At 36.6% G+C, this 25,958-nt stretch overlaps 1 protein-coding gene across 1 annotated transcript in view; it reads right to left on the minus strand.

The window, feature by feature from the left end:
* MCTP1 (multiple C2 and transmembrane domain containing 1) overlaps nucleotides 1–25,958 on the minus strand; it is a 287,776-nt gene that overhangs the window by 137,931 nt on the left and 123,887 nt on the right. The window contains exons 3-6 of the mRNA XM_075020099.1: nucleotides 16,572–16,714; nucleotides 13,723–13,802; nucleotides 13,053–13,161; nucleotides 6,082–6,120 (exon numbers count right to left, since the gene is read on the minus strand). Of these exons, the coding sequence (XP_074876200.1) occupies nucleotides 6,082–6,120; nucleotides 13,053–13,161; nucleotides 13,723–13,802; nucleotides 16,572–16,714 (371 nt within the window). The remainder of the gene's footprint in view (nucleotides 1–6,081; nucleotides 6,121–13,052; nucleotides 13,162–13,722; nucleotides 13,803–16,571; nucleotides 16,715–25,958) is intronic.

The raw sequence follows: 25,958 nt of genomic DNA on the forward strand, positions 1-25,958 counted from the left end.
TTTTCCACCCTGAAAGCTTAGGACAAGAAGACTCAGGTGCTGCACCTTCCTCTCAATTATTGTGTTAAAACCTGATATTTTGCTTACTTGAGGAGCACACTGTATGTGCCCTATATAAACTACCAGAACATTTCAGCAGGCATCAGACCTTGATGCTCTCATCTTAGACGGTGTACTTTGGTGTCCTACAGGACTATGAACACGATGAAGCTTATGAAGGTTCTCAGAGTAAAGCAAAATACATTTATCTGTCACGTTTCTTTTCTCTGGGAATGGCCAGTAAATCCACACTGTCAAGGCCCTCTACATTACAGCAGAAGTGGGGAGACATAGGAAGTATCTGTAATTGCTAGTGCAGTCCCTGTCCTTACGAAGAGGCTTCCTCCATGGTCTACAACTATTAGTAAGTGGGCACTCAGCAATGTCTGTTAGCAAACCAGTCTGACCACGCAGCTTCACATGACCTTGTACTGGGTCTGGCTGGGGTGGAGGTCACTTTCCTCACAGCAGTCCATACGGCGCTGTGCTTTGCATTTGTAGCTAAACCCGCGTTGGTAACATGGTGATGTTATGGCTGCTGCTGGTGGGTGCTTGCACAGCATCAAGGCTTTGTGCCGGCTGGGCTCAACCCACCAGACTTGTAAATTTCTGCCATCTTCTCGCTATTCATTCTGACCTATTTTCTGCTCACAGTAAAACTTCATTCCAAATTCTACTGTTTTGTTTCCTCTTACATGCTCCTAATCATTAATATTTGAGCAGGCAAAACTCTTCCTCTGAATTAAGTATATATATACATATATATATATTTCGAAGGATCATTTTTTTCAGAGTCACTCTAAAATGTGTATATAAATTGTGCCCAAATCACTGTGATAAAACCTATCCATCTGTGTTGTGGGAAGAGATGAGCTTAATTTGCACCATGGGAGATACTGTTAGACACTAGGGAAAAAAACCCAGCCTTTAATGGAAATGATAGTTAAGCACTGGAACTGGCTCTCTGGGGAGCTTGTAGAATATCCATCACTGCAGATGTTTAAGGACAAATTAAACAAACCCCTGTCAAACACAGTTTAGCTGTCATTGTTCCCACTTTAGGGTAGGAAGACAACTTTTCAGGCTGTTAATCCTATTTTCTGTCTTTTTCACAGCTACCCTGCACACAGGTAGGTTTTTAAATATCCCAGACACTTGAAATTCTGGCAAGTGAGGTTTGGTCTGTCTACCAACACTACCTGCCTTGCCATCAGTCTTGTCTTCCAGAGACATTCCTGTTAACTTCTGAAGCTCCTTGTCTTACACTTTTTGCTGCCATTTCTCCCACTCAGCATAGCAAGGATGAAACTTTCAAAACAAGCTCTGTGTGCATTACCCTGTAAGTAAATACCACCAGCTGAAGCCACTATCCTTTACCCTTTTCTCAATTAACCTCCTGTAATCATACAGCAAATTGTACAGCTACAGAGGTTAACAGGTGATTTTTCATAAAATATTTACTGGTATCTTCAGATTCTTCAAAGAAAAGTCTGCCCGCTCTCTATAAAATTAAACACTCTCAGAGAGAGTATCCAAAGAAAGGCTTCTGATTAAGTTAATGCAAACAATTAATTGTCAAATGCAGGTACAATTACCTGACAACACTAAAAAAAAAAACAAACTGTGGTTTTTTTAACAAAAACCATGTAGGCTCTTTCCCTTCCCCACTTCTAGCTATAATCAAGGTAAAGTTTTGATTTTGGCTGGAAAATACATTTGTCAGTGCTGAATTATAATTGCAGCTTCATTGACTACAAGCTTAGTATTTATGCTTTTCATTTCAAAGTTAAACATGACTTCACATTAAAAAGTGCTAGAAGCAGTAAGATTTTATCTTTTAAAAATGTTGGCAGTAAAGGCACAGCAAAAGTAATGAAATTTAGTACTTGATTAAAGAGAACATAATTTTTACATGAGAAAAAATAGTGCATTTAGACAGTCTCTTCTTTCCTCTGTTATCAGCTTTAGACTTAATAATCGTAAAGAAAATTTTTAGCTTTTTTTTACTATTATTTTTGACAGCATTACACTGAACACTACAAAAATGAGGAGAAAAAAAGCAATATGTGCATTTCTAACTCAATTTTACGCTGCCAGCATTTTAATAGGCTCCCTTTCCATACCCTTTCCTCAGCTATTGATTAAGCCTCTCTGCTGCAGAGAATTAGTAAATAAGAAGTCAGAATTGATTTTTTCTTGTTTTCATAACCAGAGGAAAAAAGGAGAAAACAAGTCTTCCCAATTAGTCTGCACTGGCTCGTGCTGGAAATAGCAATGTTTTATTTCTCATCACAGGGAGAGCTTGCACCTCAAGGATTCTGTAATAGAAATCACTTCAGCAATTAGCACTATTCATCTCACTGTCAGAGGTGGTGTTGACTATTAGTAATAAATTACGTCTCTTGCAAGCTTGGGCTTTTATGTGCTCCCTTTAAACCTAGTGTGCAAAAACTTTTACCAAATTAGATCTGGTATCCAGACAGTTTAGAAAGCAAGAAAGAAGCAGGATGTTTGTTTCCCTCAACCCAAAGAATGAGAGCCATCAGGAAAATCTGCATCTTCAGCAGAGCAATTAATGCAAAAAGGAAAATCCACCCTAAGGGAAAACTGTGGTGGACGTGGGGAACCACGGAATCAGAACAGGTCAGGTCCACACACAGAAAGAAAAGCCATTTTGCACACGTCAAAGTTATTCCAATAGCTTTTTAAAAAGAAAAATGAAGCTAAAAAATCCTCTATTTAGTTTAAACAAATGATTGACTATTCGGATCCTACAAGCACCATCTTTGTTCTGTAGCACTTGTCTGCTAACCCACAGAATATCTAACAAACTGAACTCCGAACCACAGGAACTGAGGCACAGGCACATTGAGGTTATTGAGCAAACACCTGGGTCATAAAAAAGTGCATGAATCATTGAATAATCCATTTCAACATTCACTTGAGGTGTAATGGATCTTAGTACAGACGTAGTGGTAGAAATGGTGCAGTTTCCTCCCCCAGACCATGCGGCAAAGAGCCCACCTGCAAAGCCATAACCACTGACCACCAGCTTGCTTTAATGCAACACCCAGCTTGTGGTGGATGAAATAAAACAATCAGTTTGAAACCTAATACAAATTGTAACTTCCCAGCAGAAGCGGGTTTTTTTCAATAAGCAGCTTTGTGGTATTTTAAATAGCCCACTGGGAGTCTCCTGTCACTGAAGACAGGACGTTTGAGTTTCCTTTTCACAGAACAAGGACATAAATGCTCTGACTTCAAAACTGTTTGAATTTAATTTTTGCTAGATTCAGTGAAAGGTGAGTATTCCCTCTGACCTAGACAGCGTGGGGAGTGATCTAGCTCCCATGAATTTTGGTGAATAGTATGTCTGGTATAAAGCAAACACAACTGGGAAAACTAAGAAAAAAAACCCCACAAAACCCCCAAAAAACAACTGAACAACAACTGAGCAACAGAAGAAAAAAACTAACAACAAAACCAAAAGTGGTCTTGCATTTTTGCAACACCAGTAGCAAATGTTTACAACACCAGTGTGTTTGAAAACACTGGTTTACACACAAAATAGATAAAACATGCAGCTGCATTGACCCAGGTATTTCAAGAGATCTTAACTTCATCTTTAGGGTGTATAGGGGGAGAAGTATTTGAAGTAGAGACTCTGAATTTGGCCAAAGTAATTGTTTGCAAGTACACGAAAGCCACAATACTGTAACAGAGAAGATCAGTTACTACACGTGTCCAAGGAACTATGTGCAAGCAATGCAGTTCATGAACACAAACAATACCATAGTGGTCTGCACTGCTACATCTTAACTTCAAGCTACACGTGTTACAGAAAAGGTAGGCTTCAAGCACATAAATTTTTAAAAGTAAAATATACTGTCAAAATCTGTAAAATCAAATTCATGTACTACAAGTGCCATTGTAAAGACTCTAGAGAGTTAAAAAGTAGGTTTAGGAAATCTTATAATGATATCTCTTAAAAAATTTTAATATTCTGCTTTTTCTCAGCTCTCAGGAGTGTAAGACAAACACTTGCTGAAGAGGAAGGATCTGAAATAGGGCACTTTATTATGTAATAGCATTAAGCACCTATTTCTAGACATTTTTTAAATCTGCAAATGACATCTTATTTAATATTGATCATCCTGCACCTCAGAGAACAGCAATTTTTTTTAAGGAATTCTTTGTAAATAAAAGATTTTTTAATTTGTTTTCCTGACAAATACCAGCAGACCAAAGATTTGGAACTCTGGAATAGCCCCAACAAGGCAAAGGAGCTCCTGTGGTTTAACTGAGATACTTCTGTATATAAATCACACACACAACAGTGTGTGTAAGATGTTGTACATGCATTACATCTCTAGGTAAAATTAGTACTTCAGCTGAGATAAATGTAGAAAAATGCAATATTTAAATTCATACATTCACTATTTGCCAAATCTTTTGATACGCTCCTTTGCAAAAGTGGCAACTACTGAATGAAATGTTATCAAATGAATGTAACAAAGGAGAACACGGATAAATAATTCACTTGAACAGCTCTGAAGAATTCCCAACTATCATGTTGTGCCATTCATTCAGGCTTATTGAAGCTCACAGTTCTGTCAGTTTGAAAACTGAAGTATGCGAAAGTTCTTAATAAACTAGTTTTACAAACTGTCATCCAAGACATACAGCACATCAGGAGTTAATGCATCACTTTTATGATGCAAAACAGCTCCGCCCTCTACCATCCTCACAGCTCTTCATTAACTCTTCTCATTAACTCTTCAGAAGTTTAAGCATCTTAGCTATTTCAGGAAAAGTTATGTGAACCATATGAGAATAAAAATACTACATCACTTCAACAAGTATCTTTGCTTCACAGATTTCAAAAAGGAAACAGAGACTAAGTACTGTCCTGCATCACAGAAGCAGACTGTGTGAAAACCCCATCAGTAACCGAAGAATTATGAACTCTGCTCTCTTTTTATTAAAGGTTAAAAATACTCTGCAAATAATTGTCATTGAGCACTAAATACAACACTGTTTATTAATAACTTTCTATTTAAATTTGCGTATCAATATGCTGGAAAAATAAATCACTTTACAAAATAAGTGAAATCACCCCACATAGCCATTTTATTTTTCTCATTTTAACGCGTTTACATGATAATATCTCAAAAAAACCCTAGATCTACCACACCACCTCAAGACTTTGAGAGATTTTAATTCTATTTTGAATTATGCAAATAATAAGAAGGCTTAAAACTTGAAAGCAGCACGGCAGCATTAGCTAAGAGTGGCCAGAAACTGCTGAGAAACTATATACATTTTCTTTATCTTTTTGGAGACACATACAGGAAAAAGGTAAAAATGGATTGTATTCCACTACAGTCAAACTCCCAGTCTTTTCCTTGTGGAAAAGAGTATATCCTGCGCTTTTTTTATTACTCACATGACTCCTAAGAGGAGAAAAGCCAGATACCGAATTTGCCTGAAGAGGCATCTGAATAGCTGTGTAGAGACTGAGAATGATTCCTTAAGCACTCCGCTCTTGGAAAGCCTGGCTACCGTTGCCATCAGTGCCTGTCCAGCAATCAGGGAAATTTGTCTTTGAGAAGCATCAATGTGAAAACTTCCACCCACAAACACTCTAATCAGTAAGAGGAGTTAGTAATAGGAAAATGAAAGTTACCCTTTGGCATGAATTCTTTGTTAACATTAACAAGTAAGGTTTAAGGAAATTGTTTACACCTGAGAAATTAAAGGTTTTAGGAAAAGAATCAGGACATGTTTGCCACTTACATGAAGTTACTAGATGACTTCAAGATAGCCTAAAATGCTGTAACAAAGTTGAGAGGTTTAATGATTACATTAAAAGCTCAACTCTTTCATGATTTTGATTTGATGAAACACAAAACAATGTAAATAAAACACAATTAGAAGGAGAATAAATCCTGTGGCACAAGTTTCCGGTCCTAGATGGCACGTTTGGTAAAACATCACAATCCTTCCAAAAAAAAAAGGCAGAAGACCACATGCTAAAATTACCTTACTTGATCTTTTCCAACTCTTCCTCATTAGCATTGTCTGAAAATAAAATAGAGCATTTTAATTACCTTTTCTCTGCAATACAGAAAAGGAGGCCAACTGTCTCCAACGGGACAATCCACATTTAACCACCACTACAACTGAAGCAGCAACACGTACACTCCAGCTACAACTACACAAGGCTGAATTAATTCCAGACAACTAGTAGCCCTGTTCACACCTAGGCATACTTTTCCGGGTGGTATGAATGTCTCATTTCCAGAGACAATGCATTATGTGAAATCATTTAAAAGAAAGAAAGAAAGAAGAAAAAATGAATGAAAGAAAGAAAGACAAAGGAAAGAAAGAAAAAGAAAGAAAGAAAGAAAGAAAAAAAGAAAGAAAAAATTAGATAAGCAAATGAAAAAATGCATGCCATTACTGATAGTGACTTCGATTTTTACTGATACTTGAATTACAGTTTTTTTAATATTAATGTACTCCAATTTTTTGGAACAGTACTGTTTAGCTCACAGGTGTAGCCGTGTAAGAGAAATCCTGCATAAGGGTCCTTGGACAACATGCATCTCTTACAAAATCCTTAGGGTTACCACTGCCAATTAGTTTCACAGCAGTAAAGATAATTCTTTGGTTTGATCATTATGCACTTGGGGTGGAAAAAAAATTCATACTTTGACTCTAAAAAATCCAAAATGTAGTAGCCCTGTCCTATTACTTAAATAATCTGTAAAACCTTGGCACTGCTAGAGATAATGCTCTGACATGCCAGGCAGCAAAGTGTCCACAGACACAGGTTCTAAATCATTAAATAAAAGAGACATACTGGTCAAGACAGATGTGGACAATTTATCTGTGAACACAACTGTTGCTTAAAGCAGTTCTGTGGAAACACAGAGAAATTAATTTATACAATTTAATAACATTTAGCAGCCTGTCATTGACACAAGCAAAAATAAATCAAAGGCCATTAATTTCTATTGAAACTTTGTCATGAAAAACAAACATAATTTTTATTTTTTATGAACTCTTGCAAAAATACTGTCTTTTTCAGATAACGGAAACAAGTTCTGAAATGCAAACATCTTCCGTGCTAAGAAATAAAACTATTACATGGGGAAAAAATGAAAATGGGAGGAAATATGTGGGGTTTGTATTTTTGAAAGATCCAGAAATTCTTCAGATAGACACAATTTTGGGGGAGAAGAGAAACAACTAGCTGCTGGGGCAAATTTTTAAGCTGCTATGGACAGGGAAAGCCTAAACACTCTGCTATAAGTTAACGATAACCGTAGCACTGTGGCTCTGGAAAATACACATAGATATTAAATGTTTTATAAAGCTGGAGAAAGCCATTTAACTCATCTTTACAGGAGAGGCACATAAGAATTAAGCAGCTTGAGGCCCACAGCAGGCTCTGGAGAAAACCTCCGAGTTGCTGGGTCCTGGCCAGCACAGCACAGCTCCTCCCTTCCCCATCATTGCCAAATCCTGCACAGCTAGAAGTCAGAGCACAAGCTCAGCTTCACTGGGCTTCGCTCAGACCAGGCTGTGAGCAAGGAGGAGAACACAGCCTGACAGATGAATTAACTACATATCAAATCTTATTTCAACTCTGAGGAGTTCACTTTGAGTAGTAGCTACAGGAAGGTATGACCAAATTTGTCGAGAGTATCAGCATCATGACCAGCTGCAGCAGGATAAGCTGAAGCCATCATAAACATCCTTAGAAACCAATAAAAACAAATGCATAGCATCAGGCATATTAGGATGGATGATCTACATGGAACTTTTTCATAAGAAAGTATTTCATGCCCTGAGCCCATCTCTGTCATTCTTTTTTTCTATGGTGGTATTATCCCTCTTGCAAATAAATAAAACGCAATATTGCATTATAAGATTTAAGACAGCAAGCAAACTGACAGCATATTAATGTTGTTAATATTTTCATATGAAGCAAAAAAACCACTAAGCATCATTTGGGATAAATTATTTAAGAAAAAACCAATGCTGTGAATTTCATTCTCATTAAATAACAACATCCAAGTAGCATTCATATGTTTCCTTCTTTCCATTCTCTATACTACTCAGGCCATTGGCAGCAGTGGAACAGTAGTCCCCAATCTCTGCTGGCCCCAAAGCAACAATTCTCATCAAGCTACCAACTTTTTCATTTCCTGTAGCTGAGAGTTGCCTTTAAAAGCAAGGCAGGAAACAACTGTTGTAGAGAAGACATAGGAGACAAGCAGTTGTGATGAACTCAGAGTCACTCTGCACGTGCTCCACTGACAAAATCTGCGCGCTGAACTCTGCTGGGGAGAGAGCCAGAAAAACTCACATGCGCTGTGGCACCCACAATTACAACACCAAACACAGAACCTGCAGACACCACGTACACGTTTTTACTTGGCACGCATGCAACTACAAATGGCACACAGGCATGCACAGCACCACGTGTATCCAAAGATTAATAGAAATATTAATAGAATACTGTCAGAATTAAAGAAACAAAACTTCATTGGAGCAGGTCTAAGAAAAAATCAAGTCGTTGCCAGTTCTGACTTCCTTTAAACTGGTCATCAAAAGGAGATATTAATGAAATATACAGAAAGTACATCATACACACATTATTTTTAAAAGGAGAGTTAAAAATAATAAAAATTTTTTAGAGCTCACAGGTTTTAACATTTTTATATATACATACTTTGCTCAAACTTATTTATTTCACGTCTTTTTAGTTAACACTAGTTATATAAGCTATCGGTCCTCTCAAAGCAAAATAATTAATGCTGCATTAATGTAAAGGACAAGTATTATTAACAGCACAGAACAAATGCAAACGAATTATTGGAACTAGTGCTACTGCAACTTAATTGTGTTAGGCTGGAAATAGATTATACTTTTCAGGAATACTAAAGACATTCTCATGTTTACAGTTGTATAAGAATAATTCATTCATCAATTTTGATTCACAATTTATGATTGTTCAAAAATCAGAATAAATCAGATTGCCTTCATTTGTCAGAACTCAAAAAAATAGGACTTCTATACATAGTTTGAATGAGATATTATAAGATTATTACTTTAAAATTTCACATATTCATGCCTTTAGAACAAGCACTAGGTCGCAAAAGGCAAAGCTACTTACATATAAGATTTGCTAGAAATTTTTATTTGTTCACCTGCCTATACTCTTACATTAATATTCAACAATAACTGCAGGCTACTTCTGCATTTTCTTCCAGTAAAAGAAAATCAGATAGTGTGTTCTTATTTATGAAAATGGTATACTGAATCTCCTTCAATTGAAACCATGTCCAGTATTCTTCTACTGGAAAAACACAAATTGTAAACTACTTAAGCACTGTTTTTCTCAATCTACCAGGACTCAAAGATAAATACTCCCCTCTCCTAGTCTGTAATATAATTTTACATACAGTTGTATGAACATATGCATATATTAATATTCTTAATTGATATCTGAATCCAAAGATGTAATCTGTTTTGATCTCAGGAAACAGGACCTTCCAGCTATAAATTCTAAAGAACATCTCATCGGTCAGCACACAGAAAATCTGCAGTTCATCAGAATTTCTTTCAGAAAGATAAAGAAGAGAATGCTCCTGTGTGTACCAAATCTCTCTCTCATCTCTTTGCACACCTCAAGGCTTCACAAAAGATAGTTCCACCCAAAATAAAATAAACTATTTCTCTGTCAAACTGACTGCTTATTTTTTAAATCACTTGTAATAATACCTCTCTCACAGATAGGTGGCAACATACAAGGCCCCCAGTTTTGTACCACTTAACTTGAAACTTCCAGCTGAAGTATTTACCCTCCAGCATATTCTTATATTCAATATTTCTTATGCAGTGTGACAGAATCCATCTTCATGTAATACACAGCCACATTATTTTGATATGCAAATAAAATGCTCTGCTCCAAGACCTGTCCTCTATCTACACAAATGCATCGACAAAAGCCTTTATCTGCACACCAGTGCATGACCTCCAAAACACTCTCAGTTGCTCCCGTTCAGGCAGTGAAGGGATCTCCTTGGAAAGTCTAATCTGCATCAAAAAGTTACCAAACGACACATGACGAACAGCAAGCCTTGTTCAACAGGGCTGGGCTTGGATTATGGCTAGAGAGCTGCCCAAAATACGGGATAAGACACATGCTGCTTTTATGGCTACATGGGAAAGCTACTGTTTCTTTTGTTCAAGCTATTCCTTTTTTTATTTCCCCAATGATCTTAATAAATAGTCTCATTTTAAATATATAGAATTAAAGTACCTGAAATTTAAGTACTAGTAGTTAATTTCTAAATTCTTCAGCCCGATGATTTAACCATTTTACACCATTTACATGTGACAACATGTGCAAGCAATTTAGAGTTATCAGCTGAACAAATTAAAACTTATTTGGAAGAGAGTATATTTTTGAAATGTAGGCTACATAGAGAGATCAAACCAACAGTATTTAAATAAATTTGGAATGACTTAGGAGAAAAATGCACGTGATGTGAAGAGACAGTGTTTCTGTCTCTTCTATGCAGCAGTCATTAAAGCATATTTAAAGGTGCTCACAGGTTTTTATCTATATAATTCAACTATGTTATTTGAATTATTACTTAAAGAGAGATATCCAAGTAGAAGGGAAGCAGTAATCATTCAAACAGCACGCTACACAGATTGGGAATGTATGAGTTGCTTTAATTACTACTTTATACAGGGCACATTTCCAGAGTAGACAAGAATTAGCCTTGATCCTCTAACATAACATTCAAAAATTTATTGATCTCAACACTATTAAATTCAATAAAAATTATCCTCATTATTACAAGACCTTTTAAAAATAACCAAGGATGACAGTTTAATTGGAGTGATACATTTGGTAATATATCTACTCCTTAGAGAGTAAATAAAAACTAATAAATAAATAAGTACATGTGGTAACTGAATAAAAGATAATTGTGGCTTGAATTATTAAACCCCTAACACATTCATATATAGCAATTCAATATTAATTTTGTAGGCCATCCTCCCTGCATTGTGACACAAATTCTCTGATTTTACTGCAACTTTGCCAGAACCGGTCTGAGATCCGTATCTTGGCAAGACTGTTTTTTAATAAAAAATACAAAGCTTCAGATTAGGAATCAGAATGTTAATCTGAATCCTGGGCATTTTCAGAATTAAGTCGCATATAACAGTTCGAATGGAAAGAAAAACTGGTCACTAGAGCTAAAACTAAATCTATTTAGTTTATCTATCACTTTTTATTAAGTGACTTATGGGTCACTTGAGCTAAACTAAAAGGATTAACTTACTAAACAGAAAGCTAATAATGAAATGCACAATAGCACAAAACCAATTCTTCCTCCTGTTACAACCAGTCAGTTGGGTATGAAAAAAGTTGCTATCCAGCAAGTCTATGCCGCTCCCATTACTTTTGATGTTCAGTTGTGAATTCACCAAGTAAATACCGATATGAAGGACATGTTACACTGCAGTGTCTTAATTTCACTTTCTCACGTGTGATTTTCTTGAGTGCTCTTGTATAATAGCTGAAAAACCCTGAGTGGCACAGTAGCTATCCTATCTCTATGATGAAAAAAGGAAACTAACACGCTGTCCACATAATAGTTTCCCACATAAAAATATAGTATTTCTGTGCTGCATGATTTAGGATTATGTCAGGATAATGCCAAAGCCACTTGGAAAAACAGGGCTATTACGAGCTAACTCAGAAATGCTGGTCTTACCCAAATACACACACACAAAAAATCCGGAATGAAATACATTTTTCAATTTAAGTGATAAACACTTGTGGTGCAAATTTGCAAGATAGTATTCTGAGTTGTCTGGACAAATGTATTGCTATAAGAAAGAAAAATACACTGTTTAAATAAAATTTCTGCACATTACCACCATACCCCATTATTTTTGTTAAAGTTCTAAGAGAATGTCATGAAGAAAAGTAACAGATGAGAAATTTGTTTTCAAAAATCTACATCTCTGTCATACCAAATACCAAACACTTAGTTCCAATAACTGACTTAATAGCCTATTTAATAATAGCTAGGATAAAAGTGGAAAATGAACAATATTACAGCCTGCCAGTAATCCTCAGGTATGCAATGGTACAATGTGTCACACTGCAGCACACAGAAACATGTATGCTCTTGCAAAAACCATATAGTTGACCACATCCATGGAAAATTTCATCACATAAATACTTTTTCCTTGACCCTTCTGAAGCCAAAGGAATCCACATTATTCTACAACCTCTGGGTGAGATGTCATCTCTTGTATTTCTGCCACAGTTGTCCTACTACTGCTCAAGTCAAACGTCAACTGACAAAAAGCTATTAAAATACATCCAACTAGAAGCAGAATTTGTCACAACTAACAGGATCTAAAAAACTGGAAACTATTTTCACTTAGAATTAAGCAGCTCAGAAAACTAAGACTGATGAAGGAATTACAATAAACCTAGGAAACCACACAATTTTGTAATTGAAATCTAGTCATGAAATTGAAAAACATCAAATAATACTTCATCATTAGATGCTAAAAAGCAGAAATACTACCCTTCTTCAAGTTTCTTTATTTTCAGTGTGGAATAGGATTCACATGTTCTTATCTAGAGATGGCAGCACTAGGTCCAAAATTCTTCACCAGCAGTTTACTGATATTTTTCCATATTAATCAGCACCATTCACCTGCAACTGACTTTATCTGAAATTGCTGAACATTTACGTTCCATTTGGATCCCTCAGTACTATCTGAGGGAGGATCCAATTCAGATGAAGTACGCTGTACTATACCAGAAACACTGTTCAGCATTATTTTAAGAATTGGAAAAATCAAATTAATCTCAGAATATGTGGTTTAGTCTTGTGCTTTAAGTTATTCAGCCATAGAACAATTGCAAGAGTGATGACGCATATCAAAATATTTAAAATTACCACTTCTCGCTGTTCTTCTCTAGGAGCCAACAGAACTGATAGCAATATACTTCCCAGATCATGGTCAGGGTAACGAGGGTCCTTCAGACTCAAGGTAACATCTGTTTGCCTAGGAGATAAAAATATAAGTGTTTATTTTGATTTCAGACTCTCAGATGATGAAATTTCTGAATAATGAGAATTAAATGCATCTGCATTTATATGAAACTACTTGAAAATGGTGTCACAAATATACCCTGTTTTTTGCTTTTAAGTATTGCAGTCTAAACACTCATAAATAAATACTAAATACTGTTACTCCGTGTTAAGTACTTATACATACATAATTACTGAAGTAATTAAATCTGTACTGTACCATTAGTGGATAAAAAACAGAAAGAAAACCCTTAAACAGTAGGTGGTAATGCTGTGAATGAAGATAATATAAAACCAGGATTAAAGTGGTTATAAAACTAACCTCTCCATAGACACTGCAAAAAATGTGGTGCATGATCAGTTAATATATTATTAACATGCATATTACAGTAATTCCCTAAACATAAGTGTTTTTCCTTGGCTATTTTATATGGTGTAAGCTTATATAATTATTTTCCAGCATAATGTTCTATTTGCAATTCCACAATTAGCAGATAAACATAAAGAATACTCCATAGGCTTGTTTGTGCCATACTTGTTTAATTCCAATGAAGTGAGGTCCAAAAATGCCGAACCAATAAAGTCATCCTGAAGTCCAAAGTCATAGTCAAAGACCTAAGATGCAGAGGAGATAAAAGCATTTTCCAGTATTAGAAATCTTTTTTTTGGTATTTTCTAGCTTTATGAATGGTTCTTTAAACTCCTTTTCCAGAGTTATAGCTTCATGTTTCTTACATGCTAAACCAGGACTATCTGAAAGTAACCTGAAAACTTTCTGGCAACAAATCAAGTTTGAAACTGCTTATGTGAAAGTCAGAATGCATCATGTACAGACATGGGGGTATACTACTACTAGACTGCATTTGTGAACAACATCAATATTATGAAAACAAAAGAAGCATTTTTATAAACATAGGCACTAAAAGAAGGAAGACCAAAAGAATAACTAAAGTTAAACAGAATCATTGGTTTGCTATACATTGACGCCTTTATCAATTTTGCAAAATACAGGTAGGAGGGTGGGATATGGTTGTGAAAAGTGGGTTATTACAGCACTTGCATCAGTATCAGGAACAATAAAATACACATTTTGAAGGTTGTATAAGTTTCTGGGGTTTAGAAATATTATAATACAAGATCAAAACTTAATGGATATGTGTAAGAAAATAGTGATATTTATTATTCTACTATGAGGACCCTGCCTACTAAAATGCTACCTAAAAAAAGAAAGCATCTGGACAAATTTATTGACATCCAGACAGGAATCTGTGGCCAGTACGTGGAATGGTATCAATGATTTGAGATGGATTATGCATTGCCAAGTCAGAAGAAAGAATAATAAATAAACTGGGCACAGCTTTGGAGGGAAATAAACAAAAATGGTGGGTAGCAACAAAGAAAAGTTGTGACACGAAATCAGAAAGAAAATGGGAAAATGCCAATTATCAAAATCCACTTTCTAAGTAAGTTAAATTTTCTTGGCAAATATAGTCACGAGAATTTCTGAGGACCAGAATATACCTTCAGCTCCAAGTAAGAGTGAGACTTGTGAACAGCTAGTAATGAGAACATGTAACTCAGTTGTGACACGCCTAGGTCCAAGGTATTCAACTTTGATGTAAATACTTCAACTATGGTGTTACAGAAACTCTTTTCCACGAGGCAGTTAAAGCTGTTCATCTTCTACAAATACCTTAATATGGACTGGGTTAAGGCAGTAGTAACAGAAATCCCGTGACCCAAAGTCTACAGCACTGCTGCGGGACTCCAAGGGTTGAATGTGAGTATTTGAGCACAAGTCTCTCATATGCATTGATCTACCTGAATGTGTACCCTCATGTTTTCTCTAATATTCATTCTAACAGAGAAAGACAACAAATGATGAAATTTCAGTTCATGTTGCAAAGTAGAATTGTTTTCTCCCCCTACAAATTATGAAGATGAAAACATAAATATTTTCAGCTGACTTGGTACAATTTAATCATGTCTTAGAATATCTGAATAAGCCATAAAAACTGAAATATTTCACACAATCTGTTCAGAGTACAAACATGGATGGATATTGTACCACTTGACACACTCCTCCCAGGAAAAAAAAAAAAAAATACATACACCTATTCCCTTGTGACCCTACTGCAGGGTTGGTATTTGGCATAAATAAACCAAAACAGGTAGCTATGTTGTAAGTGTCCTTTGAATCTGCCTCTCTCTTTCACAGTGCTGGGCACATGTTCGTTCCATATGAGTCACTAAGCTTAAGAAGGGCAGGAAAATGCCAATTGAGAATTATAATTAACTTTACACTTTTCTAATAACTATGTACTTTATCTGAGCAGAATAATGAAACATTGTACAGATTGATACTCGAAGCACTTTAAGTGGCATTCATCTACTAAAAAAATCTATAATTTGATATTTCAGTTAAAATTTTTGTTCTGTAATTGACATTAAGACTCACTACTGATCTGAAGCATATCATTTCAGACCAATTAAAAGGATTACATAGGTAAGACTTAAGTTTCCATACTTTCTCAATGTATTTTTGATCCAAATATGTTCTAATTAGAACCTTAAGTCTACATTTTTTTAATGTCATTTTAGAACTTAATTTTTATCTAGTTTGTTTTACACAATTAAGGATCATTTTTGGATATAGATCACCGTAAACTATTGGGGCCAGAAAAGCACCTTTCTGTTCTGTGCCTATAAAAGAATGATCACACCTTTTCTAGTTTCCATTCCAATATGGACAGCTAAGAAGTACTTGTGGCACTGCTGGCCTGTCTTGGATTTAAACTCAGGCTGTTATTTTGGAATAAGTGATGCCTCTATTATGACAAAATCATCCTCACCTGTGACATACTGGGGGAAGTTACAATGTAAAAAAAAAAAAAAAGAGCATAAAGCATTACAAAACATATAAGCAAACACACTGTGTTCAGGTACAAATAGGAAAAAAAAAACAAAACCTTGGAGAAACGGGCACACATCTTGATAAATTCTCAAATTAACCTCAGCAAAGAATTGCTTTTAATGGGATAGATTATGCTTCATATCAGAATTATGCAATGATATTTCCATAATTAAAAGGGATGCCATTATCATGAAACACAATTTACTTTCTCTGTCCTTCTAAAATCACACTAAAGAAGTATAAAACAGTTATGGCCTGAAATAAACAAAAAAGCCTGTATTCACCTTTTTTTTTGAAATTTTGACATCATCATTCTACAGCTATAATTTAAATAATTTTCATCTCTAAATAGTCTTTAGTAATGCACTATTGCACAATAAATTTTTCAGTATACAAAAATTACAAAATCTAAATTCTTTCATTAACTCCTCTGTTGTAACTTAACAGACATAAGTAAGATAGTGTCTCACCTTTAGGTACAATGGTTCTCTTGGGTTATCTATAAGAATGCAAGCTTTTTCCTCCCACACGGGATTGAGGTTCTTGTGTATTGTTTTACTTCTAAATACTTCTTTTCCTCCAAGTTTGAACTTGACGTATGGATCACTAGTTCCTGTTAAAGATACATATATACTTTTAATTATGTCCTTTTAAATACAATAAGGGAATGGAGACTAAATTACCTTCAACATAACTAAATGTCAAATTAAAAACAGCAGCTGAGGAAATAATTTCTTATTGTCACAATTTTGTTATTTTCCACAGTGTCACTACTCAGTTAATTCACTGTGTTAACATCAAATGGGTGCTTGCATCACTTCCTGTTGTTTGCAGTCCATACTTGGTCACACATGAAATACTGGCTATTGCAGTGTAGTCTTTAATTAACAGAATTATGTCCTTTTTAGGAGTAGGATTTTATCTTAATGCGATCACAAAAATTAGATTACAAGTGAAAATTGTTTCTTTAAAATATTAATCTAATTATCTTATGCCTTTGAAAAGGCACAGGCTCCACTGACACCACTAGTGTAACTCTCCATTGGCTTTATTGTGTCCAGGCTTCCCTCTTCCATGAAGACACACTTCCTACAACACTCATGATGAGAAAATCAACTCTTAAGTCAGTCCACAAAGTTCACACGCTTCCTGCAGCAATCACCTACCTGCAGGACAGCACAGGTCTAAGCCCCCGATACAACTGAATAACAATTAACTATGACCAGAAAGACAACCCTGAAGGGAATTGAAAGAGAAATGTTCAATATGGCAAGAACGGAGAATGGATGGAACGTGGGTGTGGAAGTGTCAGAAGGAACAACTGGTGGAAGGAGAACTCTTGGGGTGGCACGTGCTGGGGGCATCCAGGAGCACATCTGTGTCTTCTCCTCAAGACACCCATGTGGAGAGACAAAGGACAGCAAGAAAACACCTGACGGCGCACACAGAGGCGTTACAAGACTGAGAGATAAATCATTGCCAGCTACCAGACGGTACTAAAGGGCACATCCAAAACCAGCACATACATGGTCAGGCAAATAGCAGGAGCCCCCGAGGCATGAGGAGGACCCGTCGGCTGACATCCTCCCCTGCCCCATCATGCATAATCCAGACAACACACCTGCGCTTGTGAATGAGCATGCGGGTGTCAGAGTGTGAAAGCAAATGACCAAAATCGGCTTTGATTCAACATAAAATCACTTTCCCCTGCCACAAGGTTTCACACTGAGATTTGCTCCATTGCCGTCACCACACTGCGATGCTATTTCACCCAATCTGACCTCAACTCTGGGTGCACTGACTAGAGCTGACGTGTGGGAAAGAGAGTGAACTTGGGGGAAGGACAGGGGCAGAAGGGGACAAATGCCTCTTCCACTTGTGTCCAGCTGTCCCACCATGGAGACCAACGGTCGAACAGCAGGACACTGCCCCTTGACAAACACTGAAGTTGTGCCTGTGATGGTCCTCATGAAACCGCTGCCTCTGTGGTGAACTGAAAAAAGACTACTCATCTTTCCTGCACATTTTGATTACAAAAAATACAGTTAAGTCTTTAAACAAAAGAAAAAAGCTAGACAGAACATTCAAATACCATCCCTAAAATGCCGGTTGGTAAGATTTCATTGTTATGTAAGTGAAATTCATTTTAATGAAAAATATTGGATTGGATTCATATTTCTATTTCTCTCTCAGCTATTTCTGAACCTTAATAATATTTGAGTCTAATTGATCCAAGACTATCTTAAAATAAACAATAATTCTAGCACGAATAATAATTGCTTCTTCATGAGCAACATCAAAAATGTAAGACAGACTTTTTTTGTTTTTACTTTTAACGCTTTTCATGACACTGGCATATTCTAGAGGTTTCTGTTTACATCCAATGAGAAATGCAGTCATTAGCTTTTATTAAAATTGCAACATGCTCTTCGAAATAAGACTTCTTTGCACTATTTCATGCAGCCACAAGATGTCAGTAGTCTTTACCTAAATTACATATTCCTTTCAGAAAACTAGAGCCGTGGAAAACTGCTGATCTCACGTGTGACAGGGTTACAGTCACTCCCTTCTATAATTACTGGGGCAGAATTTCAGTGGCATAAAAATGTTTAGTCTAGCACAATTTACTTGTTCCTTGGTCATTCAAGCAGTGGTGATGCTTTTTAAGGCAAAGATCAGACATTTGAATTAATTCTGTGAAATTGAAGAATACTTTGAACAAAGACACCAACAAATCAACAACAGTAATACAAGCCATTACTCCCCCGCAAGCTGTAATTCTCCCACTGGTTTTGTTCACGGTTGCCTTGAAGTGCAGATGGCTGGCCTTTAAGCACTATCTTTTACTGTGCAGACTCCAAAAATCTCAAAAACTCTTTTGAAATTTCAAATCGATGTAAAATACTGTTGTGAGATACATATCCAATGAATTGTTTAGGATCCAGATGTCAAAGAATTCAATATTAACTGATTTTTATGTGTAGATGTACTAGTAGGGTGGGTCAAATGTTACTTCCACTTACAATACATTGCAAAGCCTCAGGGGGTCTATCTCTGTGCTATGAACGCTAAGAACCACTAAGGAGCTTGCTTCGACACATCTCTACTTTAAAGCTGAGAACTCATTAGCTCCACTTAGTTAAAAGCTCCATACCCTTCACAGACCTTTTCCATTCCTTGAAGAAAGAACATCAAATTTTTAAATGTATAAAGAAATGCAAGATTTAAAAAAAAAAATAATCTAATCAGCCATGCAATCATTCAGTAATATTTTCACCTAATGGGAGGGCAAAAGGAGGAGCAGAACAGAGACCAAAACTTGGTCCTTTCTCAGTTCTGCTGAACTGCATCAAGTAACCTCCAGTACTGCTCTATGGCACAGGGTCCCAATTTTAATATATATTATAATAACAACAGTTTTCACATATATTATATTATTTTAATATAGTAACTGTGCAATCATGTTAATATTACACTACTAATAACACATCAAGCATATTTTAATATATTGTTTAAATATATAGTAACATACTACTATGTAATTTTAATCAACAATCGACAATTTAATTCACATATTTCTGCTCTTTTAAAGAGAAAAATAAAATCAGTTTACTTGGGACCTTATTGTTAACTGTGATTACAAGTACATTAAAACCAGAAAGAATCAAAGACCACTCTGAGGCTGCAAGAACCTGATATCTGTCACGGATTCTGGTTACGCAAGTCTCTGACTTTTCATCAGTTTCCTGCTTACCAAACCATTCAAAGGCACCTGACACACTAAGGCCTAACTGCACAAACATTTGTCTTACCCGTAAGAGTTAAGAACATCATCATGAGCCTTCGCTCATGAGCTTAAAACCTTCTCTCCAAAAAACCCACTGGTGAGACACTGCTCTCTTGCTGAAGCACCACTATCGCCTGTGTAAAGGCAGTAAGGACTGTTGGCACAGGGTGGCAGCCTCTCTTTTCCTAGGAAACATTGGCCCAACGGACACCTAAAGATGCTGCCAAAGTCCGGGAGAGAAACAATTCATCATCCGTCCCAGCCGCTGTGACCTGACCCTGTGAATCAAGGACCCCTCTGGTCCTGCAAGTCTATCGCCAGCGTCCGACATTTCTCCCTCTGTGCAGGCACCTCCTGAAACGGATTTTGCTTTGCAAGTTTAGGACAGAGATTAGGTCTTGTAAGCAGACATAAAAGAAGATTAAAAAACATTTTGCTGGAGAAATGTTCAAGATGTTTGTTCATAGGAATACTAAACTGCTTTTCGGAAGGAACAACAGCTGTGTGATAGAGTGCAAGTATAGCAAAGGCAAATTTGGACAGAATAATAATCAAAGTTGTATTGGATAGAAAGAACATGCATTCCCAATAAATTGTATACATTTACTTAATCGGTTCCTGAGGCTTCACAAGAGGCTTTTCAAGATTATTAGGCCACTTGTTGAACAGACTTTTTCCTCAGTGAAATCCCATTTAACATAATATGGCAAACCGCTAACCAAACAAAATTCAACAGTGAACACAGGGGTGAACGTAACCATGAGACCAAGTAATGAGCTTGAGACTGCTCCCCCATAACTGGTGCTAATGAGACAGACAGGACGAGGCAAAACTCTCCATATTCCTCTATGGTCTTTTTGTACTTCACTCACTGTGAACAAAGTCAAAGTACTAGCACGCCTAAAAAACCTCAGCTGAAGATCTACCTATAGCATACCATAATCAGACACTGAAATCCTTAAGGCAAATTTTAAAACCTTACACTAAAAAGAGAGAACACAGGCTATAAAAAACCCAATATAATAGAGATGAATTATACTGAAAAACAGCACTTTCCAGCTGTCGCTTCCAGTAGAGATGGTTTTGTACTTCATACAATAAGAAGAAAGAAATTACATTTCAGAAAAATGGTGAATTAGCAAGTACATTTATTACAGAAGCTAATTACCTGATTTAATTAAAACTGTTTAACTATCGCATGGTTAAGTGCGTTAATTTTTCCACCACTGCTGTTCACTCACAATTTAACTTTTGAAACAGAACAGAAAGCCATATGCAAGCCCATTCTGAAAAACAAGAGTGACTGTGCCATAAAAGCTTTTGCAGAGTTTGGATGTTCATCACTGTGCAATTCAAATTCTAGTTTCAATTTTTTTTAAAAGTTAAAAAACTAACTTTCCCCTGGAGAACACCTGGTTTTCAGACTGTTGAGAAAAAGATTTCAGAGAGGAAAACACACCAAATCAGGGAAACTAACAACTTCTCTTCTCTCTATGGCTTTAGTCATAGGGAAAAAAGCAAACCAACCAATTCATTAAGGTCTTCCCTGTAGGCAGTTATCACTGCTGCAAACTGGACCACTCAGACACGAGATCTTTGGGTTTTTTTTACCTACAGAGGTCCTAAGGCTAAGCCACAACATTACAAAGGTTGCAGCCTGTCCAGTTCCTGATGTAAGTCACAAGTCTCCTTCAGATCCACCACACATATACAATAAATAACACACTTAAACCAATTTCAGCCTAGTGGTTTGAAAAAATAGAAGCTTCAAATACTATTAACTGGAAATCACAGTCATTAAATAGGATTTCCTGCTGTACAGGACATAGGAGGAATATCGCAGGAATAAGCACAGTTTATAATGCAGTAAACACCCAATAAATATGGGGGAACAGAATTTTTCATCACTGCAAGTAATGATGAAATGTACATTTTTAAAAGCAAAAAATAAGGTAAAAGCATGTTCTTAATTCTTTTACACTTAGAACTATAACTAAAGCTCTGTCAAGGCTTCCTATTATTCTTCCATTTTACTTTCAATCTTGGAATTGCTTCATTTGACCTACAATTACTTGAAAAGAAAGCAAGCCACTAGAGATCTGCAGAGATGCACAACTTTGATGTCATAATTCCTGAGAAGCTTAATTATTAATACAAACACTTGTTCCAGATTTGTTGCATGAAGAGCTCTTTTCACTGACATTCAGCTCTTTCCCCTTCTCTCTGACTTCATCCACACTCATTCCCCTCTTAATAAAGTTTCTCAGTCTCCAGTTATTTTCTTCGTTACAGCCAAGGTAGAAGAAGAAGTGGGGGGAGGGTTCTCAAGTATGTGTCTGCTGAGTATGTCAAGCAAAACATGTATCAGTTCATAGCATTTTATATATTTTGTATTTCCAAACTGCAATATGAAGTAACTCATAAAAAGAAACATAGAAGAGTACGGCTGCTCTGTCCAATCTTTTATTTTGAAGAGTAGGGAAACTACTTACCACAGATTATTTTATGTTAATTTAACAAATAGAAATAGTAATTGTTATTATTTGTCTTGTACAAGAGCTGCCAAGCCTATCTTATTCTTGGTCTTCAGCAACCCCCGAACACCACAACTAAACTCTACACACTACAAACTGCCACACTAAAAAATACAGCTTTTCCATAAATAATCCTACTTTCTGTCCTTCTACCCACCTAGCAAAGGATTACCCACTCAGTTCACTTAAAAAGGACACTAATTAGTTTAAATAATACAAAGCACTTCTGGAAAACTAACATCCTAAGAATGAAGATGCCAGTTACAAATTCACAGTGAGCACACAGATGCTACAGGATGCAGAGTTCTACTCAAAAGTGAACAGGGAATACAGAATTTTAATTATTCAGTACCCATTAAAAAAATATTGGTTATAACAATCACAGTTTTTTATCCCTCTTCCGTCAAAGACTCATTCCTGCCACAAAAAAGGCAATTTTAGTACTGTATTTCAATGTAGCAAGTATCTTTACTTACTTTAGTAAATACTCATTTAAGCAAATACTAATTATGCTTGTGAAATAGAAAGAATGAAAAAAACACTGGCAGACAACAGAATAAGCAAATGTGCAATGGTCAGCGTAATTTCAAGAAAACATTTATGTTTCATTATAGGCATGGCTGAAGTCAGATTCATTTAAACAGGATTTACACAAAATACGGAAATGTTTTCCTGGCAGCTCAAATTATTATTCTAGTTAATATACTTCATTATCAACACAATTACATCCCTTAATCAAAGGAAACACTGTTTGCTCTGCCCCTAAAACCTCAGGACTGAAATGATAATCTTCCTGAAATTGTTTAAAGCATGACCATTTGTTTTTCAAGACAGTCAGTTTTTGCAAAATCAATCAGAGGTTTCACCTCTTCTGGGACAAAGACAGAGGGCTCTGATTTGCTTTGTCTAAAAAGCACAGCTCACTGTTGGTCTTATAAATTATAACTCCCAGTTCTACAGAAATAATCTTTTTGATATATACTTGCAATTGACAAACACGTGAGTTGCCCTCATCAATGTAACAATGCAGTCAACAATCTTTCTCTCCAATAAAATGTGCAAGTTTTTCTCCATTCCCCAGGGATAATGATTTACTACACGTTAGATGCACACTGAAATAAAAGCTGAATCTTAAAATGTTGAATAAAAATGCTAGGTAAAGCAGAAATAGAAGCCCTAGCAGCCCGCATATGTCTGGCACAACAAAAAAAAAGGTACAATGTATATTTAATACCTTGGTTGAAGCTCATACTCATTGCATATGCAATCCCAGTTAAAGTGACATGAAGCAAAACCGATGCTACAAAGAAACATTCACAGAAACAAACTATGTGAATCTTGCCTTTAAAATAATATTTTAGTTTACTAGCTAGAAAATCTTAATGTTGGTATTTCCTTATTTGCATATAGGCATCTGAAAAAAACAGACATAGTAGAATTATGCTAACAAAGCAGGGCTTTCTATTCTAACAGTCAGGCACAAAGGTGTTTGATGCCTTCTAATGAGTTTGAATTAACAGGCCAGGTTCCTCCACCTGACTCATCAGAGGACGATGGTCTCGAAGTCCCAAGCCAAGCTGCTGCTACTGATGCTCTGTCAATTCACCTGCATTACCAACAAAAGGCTTCACAGGGATTTGGGGTACTGGAGTAGCGGAGACCACTAAAGTGCTATGTCGTCGTCCCTGACCAATCACCTGAGTGGAGGAATCTCTTTTTTTAGTCTTGGCATAAACTTCCACTGCAATAGTCTACTCAGGAACATCACCCAGCTTTAGGCACAGGTATCTGCACTTGCCATAGCAGAGCAGGGGCACTATAGGTAAGCTGGCACCCTACTAAACTTTCCTTTTCTACCTTATTTTATCACTGTCAAAGTCCTCTTGCTTTACCTCCATTACTTTACACTAGAGGAATAAGATGATTCCAAACCTCAGTGAGATGTTTACAACTTGGGAAGACTTAGTCACTGATCACCCACATTAATACAACGATCCAGAGATGTATCCACAAACGTACATGCTTTTTCCTCTCTTATGAATATTCATATCTTCTGTGAGAACACAAGCTATTAAAAAGGAATGAAAGCTTAGCCTCTACAAATACCAGCCGTAAACAATCATGTTTTGTCATCTGCAATGTTAGCACTATGGTCCACATGTCTAGCAAAGGAAAAATCCATTTAACTACACAATACAATGTCATGTAACATAAAAGCAAATCACAGAATGGTTTGGGTTGAAAGGGACCTTAAAGATCATCTAGTTCCAGCCCCCCTGCCATGGGCAGGGACACCTTCCACTAGACCAGGTTGCTCAAAGCCCATCCAGCCTGGCCTTGAACACTGCCAGGGATGGGGCATCCACAGCCTCTCAGGGCAACCTGTTCCAGTGCCTCACCACCCTCACAGTAAAGAACTTCTTCCTTAGATCTAACCTAAATCTACCCTCTTTCAGTCTAAAGCCATTACCCCTTGTCCTATCACTACATGCCCTTGTAAAAAGTCTCTCTCCAGCTTTCTTGTAGGCCCCCTTTGGGTCCTGGAATGTGGGAATGATAAACATGTTCCTACAAGACTTAAAGAATAAGAATCACGGCAATGAAACTGAAAGAAAGGGAAATCATATGAGATTCATTATCAAATAAATGTATTTGCTGAATAAGCAATTCCCTGGTGCATTTATCATGGAAGAGAAAGAGAAGAAACACGCTTTATCCTCAGTACTGATCTTAAACCAGCAATAGCCATTTCTAAGTGATAGTAAAAAACCCTGAAGACTAAAAAAGTTATAGACAAAAATCCCAATCCCTAGTGTTGTTCCAGAACATTCAAACAAGTTTTGACTATTTTTATCCTTTTCAGAACTAATAAAAATGGAATCACAACTACAGTTTTATAGTTTGGGAGAAAAAAGTTCCAAATTATGCCTCTAGACCATGACAATTTACAATGAAGAACTTGAACAAGCACAAAGCCATGTCATGCGTGCTTTAGACAAAGAGTATTGGTGAATCAACAGGCAATTAGTGTGACTCCCACTTCGTTAAGCCCTAAGGGACTGGAATAATGGTAACACAATAGGAACCCCCACCCTGCACCCTGTAAGTATCTCCTGCTGCTCTTACTGCGCTAGTAGGAAACTTTTTGGCCTCCAACAGGAATTCGTGCTCGTATAGAACAGATTGCCCTCACTTAAACCCAGCTGTTCCTTCCTTCTCAATCTCATGCCACGTAGCTCACACTAAAGCCTCCATGTCGTGCTACTGCTATGAAAAGTGGGACTCTTCTGCAGCTGAAATGAAGTTCCTTAGGCTTCCTTATCTTTCTGTATCAGCCTTTTGTGCATGTATACATGTTTACATCAAGATCACCAGGGGATGGGTTGTGCCCATGATTCACTTTCCTGTTTGGGACCCTGCAACAAATAAATAAAAATATAAGCCTACCAGGAGCTTTCTATAATTTCAGAAAAATATAAAGCAAGTCCCTTTCATAAATCTGAGCTTCTGTGCAGTCCAATTAGGGCTGTATTATG

Source organism: Buteo buteo, chromosome Z, assembly GCF_964188355.1.
Source record: "Buteo buteo chromosome Z, bButBut1.hap1.1, whole genome shotgun sequence".
Taxonomy (NCBI): Eukaryota; Metazoa; Chordata; class Aves; order Accipitriformes; family Accipitridae; genus Buteo; species Buteo buteo.